Source organism: Cebus imitator, unplaced genomic scaffold (genome assembly GCF_001604975.1).
Source record: "Cebus imitator isolate Cc_AM_T3 unplaced genomic scaffold, Cebus_imitator-1.0 Scaffold128, whole genome shotgun sequence".
NCBI lineage: Eukaryota > Metazoa > Chordata > Mammalia > Primates > Cebidae > Cebus > Cebus imitator.
The window spans coordinates 5,389,367-5,399,881 of record NW_016107443.1 but is presented as its reverse complement, the minus strand read 5'-3'; the positions used below and the strand labels follow the sequence as shown (position 1 = coordinate 5,399,881).

The 10,515-nt window shown below is 39.1% G+C and overlaps 1 protein-coding gene across 1 annotated transcript; it reads left to right on the top strand.

The window, feature by feature from the left end:
- Positions 1-1,080: 1,080 nt before the first annotated feature.
- On the top strand, positions 1,081-3,316 carry LOC108312679 (probable ATP-dependent RNA helicase DDX53). Its single transcript, XM_017540699.2, has 2 exons — positions 1,081-1,238; positions 1,338-3,316. Exons 1-2 carry the CDS (start codon positions 1,163-1,165, stop codon positions 3,146-3,148), a joined length of 1,887 nt encoding a protein of 628 aa, XP_017396188.1. The 5' UTR covers positions 1,081-1,162; the 3' UTR covers positions 3,149-3,316.
- The last annotated feature ends 7,199 nt before the right edge of the window (positions 3,317-10,515 follow it).

The window sequence follows — 10,515 nt, the reverse complement described above, 5'->3', positions numbered from 1 at the left end:
GAAAGAAAGAGAGAAAGAAAGAAAAAGAAAGAAAGAGAAAGAAAGAAGAAAGAAAGAAAGAAAGAAAAAAGAAAGAAAAGAAAGAAAGAAAGAAAAGAAAAAAGTAAAGAAAAGAAACCTTTGACAGGTCCTTAAATACACAAGGCTACAGGACAATCAAGCCTATTCTGTATAACTTCAGAAGTCTGAAGATGGACTTAAGGGCAAGAAGCCGCACATTTGGGTTCAAAAATACTTTTGTAACCATTAAACACCCTCATAATGGAATGGATATTCTTGAAATGAAGAGAGCTCCCTGACTCTGGGGCTGTCTAAATAGAAGCTGGACATCCCTCAGTCCAGACTGCTGCTAGAATGTCTTCTACGTGTACCTGATAAATGAGTTCTACACAGCCTTCCAGTGCTAAGGTCTCAGAATCTATCTAACCACAGGGAAGGAAAAAAAGGAAGAGGCAGTGAGAAAAGTCACCAACCATTGAAAAGAGCCCCTAAAGTACCTTAGGCAGCACTCTACCTCTCTTCTAACCATCACCCCGAGAGTGTGCACCTAAGAGATTTCTGATTAGTATAATTTAGGTCACACTAGAGGACAGGGAAGTGATGAATTTATCTTAACAAAGTATTGTATTCACTCCAAAAGAAATCTGCCAAAATAAATAAACTCACAAACATATAAATAAGTAATTTTTTTTCTTTAAATCCACTATTTTTTTTTTCTTAGAGAAATAAATGGCTTATATAAAGGACAATGTGTATATGGTATATATGTTTAAGGCCTGCTTCAAGGTTGCTCTCAAGCTGAGCCAGAACTATCACGAGAAGAGCGAAAGGGTACCCAGGACACAGAAGTTAAGGCGTCAGTTACTCTTAGGGTGCTGGCAGGGTCAGCCCCTGAGAGTGAGTGTCTCTTTAAATTTGCGTCACAGACGCCTGCTGACCTCACCCCAGTCCAGGCCCTGCGATTGGTCAGGCCATCGAAGCCTCGCCCCTGCACGTCAAACACTGGTTCCTTAGGTAACCGCTGCCTACCATGACTACCACCCGGAAATAATCGCCTGCGCCGCCACCTTCGCTGCAGAGGGCGACGGGGAAGAGGCCGCAGACCCGCCTTCTCAACCGTATGTAGGCGAGAAGCCAGTGCTGATACTCCCACTATCCCGCAATGTCCCACCAGGCCCCAGAGTGGAGGAGGGCGGAGTCTAATTCAAGAGATCTTGGGGCCAGCCGGGATGGCAGAGGCGGCAGAGGCGGCAGAGGCGGCAGAGGCGGCAGAGGCGGCAGAGGCGGCAGAGGCGGGAGAGGCGGGAGAGGCGGCAGAGGCGGGAGAGGCGGGAGAGGCGGCAGAGGCGGGGGCTGGAGCGGCCCCTCCGGCCATCAGGGACCTAGAGCAGCTGGCTCCGGTGAACCACCACTGAGCTTTAAGATAAAGAACTATATGGTTGGTGCGGTAATTGGTCGCGGTGGATCCAAAATAAAAGCCCTAGAGCAGTCAACAAACACTTTAATACACATCGTAAAGGGGGCATCTGAAGCTGAAGTAAAGATTTTTGGTAACAAGGAAATGAAAGCAAACGCCAAAGCAGCCATAGAGACTCTTATTAGAAAACAAGAAAGCTCCACCTCAGAATCCAGCGTTACTAATGCTGCATCCCAACCCCCTGTTGGAAGAAATGTACGCAGAAATGACAGTGTTAGAGAAGCGCGGCCATCGTTAGATTGGGATCGAATTAGGGCAGGCGGCCTGGAGAGGAAAAAGAGCAAATGGGCAGATCTACCACCAATTAAGAAAAACTTTTACATAGAATCCAAAGCAACAAGCCCCATGTCAGAAATGCAGGTGATTAACTGGAGAAAGGAAAATTGCGATGTAACGTGTGATGACTTGAAAAGCGGTGAAAAGCGTCTCATCCCCAAACCCGCTTGTACGTTTGAAGATGCTTTTCGGCAATACCCTGATCTTTTGAAAAGCATAACAAGGGCAGGATTTAGAAAGCCAACACCAGTTCAAGCCCAAGCATGGCCAATTATTCTACAAGGAATCGATCTTATAGGAGTTGCACAAACTGGAACAGGGAAAACGTTGTCCTATTTAATGCCTGGGTTTATTCATCTTGATTCTCAACCAATATCTAGAGAGCAAAGGAATGGTCCTGGGATGCTGGTTCTTACACCCACTAGAGAGTTGGCTCTTCAGGTGGAAGCTGAATGTTCAAAGTACTCATATAAAGGTCTTAAAAGCATCTGCATATATGGTGGTCGAAACAGACGAGAGCAAATAGAAGACATTGGCAAAGGTGTGGATATCATTGTCGCCACTCCTGGGAGGCTGAATGACCTACAGATGAATAACTGTGTCAACCTAAGAAGCATAACCTACTTAGTTATGGATGAGGCGGATAAAATGCTGGATATGGGATTTGAACCCCAGATAATGAAGATTTTACTGGATGTGCGCCCAGACCGGCAGACTGTCATGACAAGCGCAACCTGGCCAGATACCGTTCACCGACTGGCACGTTCTTATTTGAAAGATCCTATGATGGTTTATGTTGGTACTCTGAATCTCACTACCACAAATGCAGTGAAGCAAAATATAATTGTTACCACAGAAAAAGAAAAACGAGCCTTTATCCAAGAATTCATAGAGAACCTGACGCCAAAAGACAAAGTCATCATGTTTGTCAGCCAAAAATATACTGCTGATGACTTATCAAGCGACTTCAACATCCTAGGCGTATCTGCAGAAGCACTGCATGGCAACAGAGAACAGAGTGACCGAGAACGAGCATTAGAGGACTTTAAAAGTGGAAACATAAAGGTACTGATTGCAACTGATTTAATAGCCAGAGGCCTTGATATTAATGATGTCACACATGTATATAATTACGATTTCCCACGGAATATAGAGGAATACATCCACAGAGTAGGGCGCACTGGACGGGCAGGAAAGACGGGCACATCAGTTACCCTCATCACTCAGAGAGATTCGAAAATGGCTAGTGAATTGATTAAAATTCTGGAAAGGGCAAATCAGAGTGTTCCAGAAGATCTGGTACTAATGGCTGAGCAGTACAAGTTAAATCAACAAAAGAGGGACACAGAGAAACAATCAAGAAAACCTGGACAAAGACGCAAGGAGTTTTATTGATGTTTAAGTTGAAAAGTTGTACCAGGCTACTAGAAGTTTCCAGGCATGTTAATGTTATGCAGTATTGAATATACATAAGGTAGTATTGGAAACATACCGACCATTTGAAGAGACAACTAATTCTTAGATAATACTGCTAAACTTTCAATATTGTGTCTGTTCCTTAATAAAAATAAGGCCTCCCAAATGAGAGAATGAGAGAATTTGTGAAGAAAAAGCAAATGTTATATATTGGTTAATGTTTAATTTCTTTTTAAAAATACTTTGATTTTAAGTTTAGGGGTATATGTGAAGGTTTAGTTACATAGGTAAACACCTGTCACGGGGGTTTGCTGTACATATTATTTCATTACCCAGGTATTAAGCCCAGTGCCCAATAATTATCTTTTCTGCTCCTCTCCTTCCTTCCACCCTCCCCCATAAAGTAGGCACCAGTGTCTGCTGTTTCCTTCTTTGTGTTCGTAAGTTCTCATCATTTAGTTCCCACTTATAAGTGAGAACATGTGGTATTTGATTTCCTGTTCCTGTGTTAATTTTGTAATCTGCTATGTCCATTTGTCTTCTCTAAAACACCTGGTAGAAGACAACAATGGTACTTTTCTAGCTTTCAAATAGTACTAAATTGAAGCATAGCTTCATGCTTATCCAGTCAAAATATTCTTTTTCCCCCCAGCAGTTGGTGCCACAACAATTCTTGAAGTTATTTCCACTATCATTCTCTGCTTTTCTTAGTTCATTAGAAAATAAATGCTAGATTTTTTTAGAAGATTCCATGATTCTATTTTTATCAGAATGATGTCACCAACAGAGCAGGATGTCTGACTCACTGGGCATCAGTCCTTGTATGCATTTTGTCACTAACCCTTGGTTAAAATTCTGAGAAAATCGCTTGCCTTCTCTAGGCTTCAATTTCTCCATTCATAAAATGAGATAGTTGTATTAATTAATTTAAGGGTCCCTTTCACCTCTAAAATTCTGTGATAACTAAAACTGTATGCCCCAGCCTTGTGTTAACACTTCCTTGTCTAATCTAGGGGAAAATGCATCCTTGTATAATAAATTGAACAAAGCAGTCCTTTTCAATGACAAGAAAGTGCATTCTGCATTTTTATTGATTTTGCAATGTAATTGGTAGGTTTTCCTTTTATTCTTTGCTTTTATTTTCATCAGGTTTTATTTTAATTCAATTGGTCCTTGGAAGGTCAAAACCATATATGTACACGTATATCTGTGAAAAAAAATTAAGGTGAAAGAAAAATTCATCTACTGGCAAAAACATTAAAACCAATCAAATGGCATTTTTGCCATAAGAACCAATTTTAGTAAAACTCTTCCTAATTTCATTTATAATTCTACCTCTTATGCCTTATTTAGCAGCAATGTGCTTCTCACATCTGCAAAAAGACATCCTCACAATGATGCTAAGTAAACTTTAAAATTCAGTGTTCATGAAAACATTAGAATTAGTTATTTCTGGCAAAATCGAGAAAAATTAAGGCACCAATCTTTTTTCCTTAGCCTGCCTCAGTTGTGACTACAAATAAGTCAGAAAACATGGGAAAAGAAGAAGTAAACGCTCTAGGTATAGGTATCTATGGTTTAAAGTTCGGACTTTAAAGGCTTTTTGAAATGTAGACCTCAGTATCTCTTGATAAAATCAATAACAATTGCTAACATTTTTGAGTGATACATACCTGGCGCTTTATCTCACAATCTCTAATATTTGTAAGAAACCCACTCAGTAGGTAATCTTACCCGTGTTTTGCAGAGGATGAAGCAAAGTCAGAGGAGCTAACTTGCCGAAGGTCCCTAAATCTGGTTAAAGAGAAATTAAGTTGTGTTTTCACCAGGAAGTGCTTGATTCCAATATTTATATATTTTTAAATTTCAGGATAGTAATTATGTGTAAGGCAATATGCTTGTCTTGAGGTTCTCTACAAGTTCAGATTTAGTGAAATAGAAAAGTGTGTGCAAATTTAATGCAAAGGCAATCTATAGCAGAACTATAATAGAAGCTCAAATGGCTTAGGGATGTTCAGTCAGAGGAGAAATGATAAATGTTTAGCAAGTTAGACTATATGTTATTTTCCAGAATTATTCTTAGGGGCAATGCTATATTTGTTTGAAAAAATGCAACAATTAAACCACTTGAGATAGTATATTTCCATAATCATATTTAAGTAACAGTAACAAGAAAAATTATCGCTCAATGTCTATGAGTAAGAAAATGAGGGAAATATGCATTTCTTCTACAAGAAAAGGCTGAAAAGAAGAACTAGAATATAGAGAAAGATAAGTCAAAATAGAGCAGTGATTGTCAACCAAGGGCGATTTTGTTCTCCAGGAGACCTTTGACAATATCTGTAGACAGTATTGGTTGTTACAACCATGGATGGGTGCTGAGGTGTTACTGGCATCTAGTGGGTAGAAGCTAATCACCCTACAATCTACAGGACAGCCCCATACAACAAAGAATTATCTGGCCCAAAACAATAGTTCTGAGATGGTGCATCCCTGAGACAGCCTAAGAAAAACGAGCAAAACCAACTGCATAGTAATCAAAAAGGCACTTCAAAGAAAAAAAATAGAGGGTTTCTAAGCTGTATCTTGTGGGTTTTGTAGAAAAAAACGTATCCCTACAAGCTTACTGTCTTTGGTATGTCTACATCACTGGTTCTCTACCAGGACCAAGTTTGTCAATGTCTGGAGACAGAGAGACTGGGTTGTTGTGTTAGTCCATTTTCATACTGCTATGGAGAAATACCAAAGACTGGTAATTTATAAAGAAAATGAAGCTTAATGGATTCACAGTTCCACGTGGCTGAGGAGGCCTCACAATCATGGCGGAGGGTGAAGGAGGAGCAAAGGCAAGTCTTACGTGTTGAGCAGGCAAGAGAGCCTGTATAGGGGAACTCCCCTTTATAAAACCATCAGATCTCGTGAGACTTACTATCACAAGAACAGCATGGGAAAGACCCATCCCCATGATTCATTTGCCATCTACCAGGTCCCTTCCCTGACACATGGGAATTATGCGAACTACAATTCAAGATGAGATTTGGGTGGGGACACAGCCAAAACCTTATCAGTTGTCATACATAGTAGTGATGGTGGTGGCGTTGGTATCTCCTAGGTAGAGTCGGAAGATGCCACTAAACATCACACAATGCATAGGAGAGCTCCCTACAACAAAGAATTATCTGGCCTGAGTGTCAGTAGTGTCACAGTTGAGAAACCTTGCAATAGATTATGCAAAAATAAAAGCACAAACCTAGCTGCAGAGAAGCCCAAAGTGGACTTTAAGAAGGACAACAAAAAGAGGATGTTCATTTGTTGTGCACTTTGCAATATAAAACCCTCCACTGGTCAGGCGTGGTGGTGCACACCTGTAATCCCAGCACTTTGGGAGGTCAAGGTGAGTGGATCACCTGAGGTCAGGTGTTAGTGACCAGTCTGACTAACATGGTAAAACCTCATCTCCACTAAATACAAAAAATTAGCCAGGTGTGGTGGTGATTGCCTGTAATCCCAGGTACTCAGGAGGCTGAGGCAGGAGAATTGCTTGAACCTGGGAGGACGAGGTGGCAGTGAGGTGAGATCGTGCAACTACACTCCAGCCTGGGCAACAGAATGAGACTTTGTCTAAAACAAAACAAAAAACAAAACAAAACAAAAAAAAACCTCCACTAACTTTCCTTTCTTTGGTAGAATCTGTATTTCTCAGCTGGAGTTGATTTTGCTCCATAAGGGACATTTGGCAACGTCTGGAGACAATTTTAGTTGTCCCAGCTAGGGGCAGCATTGCTACTGTCATCTGGTGGGTGGAAGTCAGGGATAAACATCTTATAATGCACAGGATGGTACCTTACAACAATGGATTTTTCATTCCAGAATATATGGTGTTGAGGTCAAGAAACTGATTGGTTGCATTGATTGACCAATAAAGTTTTTGTGTCAGTAAATTGTGTTTCAGAAATTCCAAGAAATACTGAGTTCTATACAAATTGGAACAGATGGAAAGCAAAGCATGGAATCTTCACGGGAGTCAAATCATGAGGAGTCAACCGACCTCAACGTTATTCATAAGATTCTCAGCATGGTAACTGACATTCAGTAGGCATTCAACAAATATTGAGTCCCTTCCACATTTCCCTCTCCCATAACCCACTATATAATGCTTGTTCGCTCTTCTGGGTGTTGCTCAGGCTTTTCCCCCATTTGGAATGCCCTTTCTCTTTCTTCTCTGCCAAGACAAATCACATTTACCATTCTGGGTCCAGCCAAAGTGCCACATCTTCCCAAAGTTCCTATCTACTCTCCTTCGTTTCAAAACTTCTGCAGTTACAGTTCTTGTTATCTAAGAATAATATTGACATTTATACTATACTAGCTTACATTCCTACAGAGACAACTTTAAAGAAATAAAATGAATTCAGAGAAATTGCACTATCAAGTATTTAAATACATTATCAAAAAAATACAACAGTTCAAAGAGTTTTATCCCATGTGATTAACAAATCATGAGAGAACTGTTGAGAGCTAAATCTGCATAGGAATCTAGTAGGCAATAAAGGTAGACAGTTTAAAAATCAATGAAGAAAGAAAAACCTACTCCAATACTCCAAACCAAATAAGTAAAATAAATAAATGAAAAATACATAATATATAGCAGGACAATTGATAAACCAAAAAACTCCTACTATTAGAAAATAATTCCCACTAGATTACTGCTTTTATAAAACACAAAAGAACGTCAAGTTTATATAGAGAAGTCGTTCCTGGTATCAATGCAGAAAATAATTTTTAAACATAAAAGCAACCACAAAAAATTAAAGGTAAATATGAATAGGTTTAACAATGTAAAAATGAAAATCTTCTGAATGTCAAAAATACCATCAAAGGCAAAGGAAACACCAGAAAAATAATTTAAAATATATAATATAATCATAGTTATTTATATTTTATATATGGAGCTTTTTACATAATAAAAAATAACAGATGAATAAATATGGGCGGAAATGTAAAAGGCAACTCACTAGATAAGTGAACAACATATATATTAAAAAGTATTTGACTTCTTTATAATTAAAGGAATTAAAAATAAAGTATGTAATTTTTCTCTAGCAAATTGGGCTAAGATTCTTTTTTTTTTCTTTTTCTTTTTTTTTTTTTTGAGACGGAATCTTGCTCTGTTGCCCAGGCTGGAGTATAGTGGCACGATCTTGGCTCACTGCAACCTCTGCCTCCCTTGTTGAAGCTATTCTCCAACCTCAGCCTGCCGAGCAGCTGGGACTACAAATGTGTGCCACCACGCCCGGCTAATTTATTGTATTTTTAGTAAAGAGGGGGTTTCATCCTGTTAGTCAGGATGGTCTCCATCTCCTGACCACGTGATCTGCCTGCCTCAGCCTGCCAAAGTTCTGGGATTACAGGTGTGAGCCACCACGCCCGGCCAGATTCTTTTTAAGTACCTAATGCTACAAAGGATGCAGGGATGTAAACACTGATAAATTAAATTTTGATTCAATTATATTCTGTGAAGGGATAGTTGAGATTATATGTACATAATCTGTATAAGTTTAATAGACTTTGGCTCGGTAATATTACTTCCAGAAATTTACCCCAAAGAGATAATCAGATATACATACCAATATTTATAAAAAAGGCTATTTATCATGGTTTTAATTAACATGTATAATAAGAATGTATAATTAATATAATTTTTTTAAATCCTTGAAGCCCAATGATAGGATACTAGTTAAATTGCAGCATTTCTGTTCTTGATTTGGAAGAGCAGAAATCATGTTCTTAACAAATATTTTTAAATATAAGGAAAAGCAGTTTATAGAATGATATTGATTGTTTTTAGAAAACTACATTGGCCCATGTGTCTATATAAACAAAAACATGTGAAATGGACACACATAGATACATACACACATTAATGATAGCCATGGTTTTCTACGTTATGGGATTATAGATAGTTTTTTTGTTAACCTTTGAGGTTAGTATTTCAATATACAAACTTTGGGGGAACAAACATATTGAAACCACATTTGATGTTCTAGATCAGTGCTTACAAGCATTTGGGTTTCATATGCCAGTAACATTTCAAAGCCTAATTAGGCTACTAGGCATTAGACCTAAATTCTTTCTTGCCTTAGGGGAGACCTTTAAAAATTATTTGCCATCCTCACTTCATTTCTAATGACCAATTTCACTTTAAAACAGTGAGGAGACATTGGACTCTAGTGCTTAGATCTTACAGTAGAAAAGCACTTTAAGCCTAGTCATGAGAAAGCTCCTGAAAGCTGAGTTGTGTTCAGACCCAAATTACTACTGTCACTGCTTCATTTCTTCAAAGATATATACTGATTACCTACATAGGTTGCAAGATACTAAGTGAAGGGACTGAGATGTACAAATCAGATATGAATGCTGCCCTTGAAAAATTTATTGTTAAGGGCAAAACAATGTAAACTCGTGTGTGATGGTGTCTTCTCTTAAGAGAGGTGCAAAGGAAGTGGAGTTCATTTTTAGAGAGAAGAATGGGTAAGTGCTTTCTGGAAAATCATAAAGAAAGAAGAAATTAAGCTTGGAGATGAGGAGAAGGGCATTGCAGTCATTCCAACAGTCTAAATTGTTGTCATGAATGTTTCTTTCTGCCTCCACCCTCTGATTTTTTAACCTTAATTTTAGGTACATCGTTGTATCAGTCTGTTGACTGGATAATTTATAAAGGAAAGAGGTTTAATTGACTCAGAGTTCCACAGGGCTGGAGAGGCCACAAGAAACTTACAATCTTGGTAGAAAAGGAAGCAACACATTCTTTTTCACATGGTGGCATTAGAGAGAAATGAGTGTGAAGTGACAGAAAACCCCTTATAAAACCCTCAGATCTCATGAGAATTCACTCACTGTCACAAGAACAGCATGAGGGTAACCACCTCCATGATTCAGTTACCCCCCACCGGGTCCCTCCCACACATGTGGATATTATGGGAACTACAATTCAAGATGAGAATTGGGTGGGGACACAGCCAAACAGTATCAGTCATTTTACATACACACATGCTGACAGAGTAAAGAACAAATTTATTGCCAGTGCCCCATATATCTGACATGTTTTGTAAGGACATTAGTTCCTGGGTAACAGTCTCTGTCTCTGTGAGTGATGTACCAGACACCCTTTGGGTCCCCTACAAATATTAGCAGCCATTACTAACAAGATTTGGAGAGGGGTTACTCGTTCTTTTACTTTAATGAATTTCACTGTAGGAGCTCTTTGAGCTCAGCTAGTCTTCCAACTTCTTCCTCTTATGCTGTTTTAGACCCTCATATGCTGTGGACAGCCCCATTCATAACAC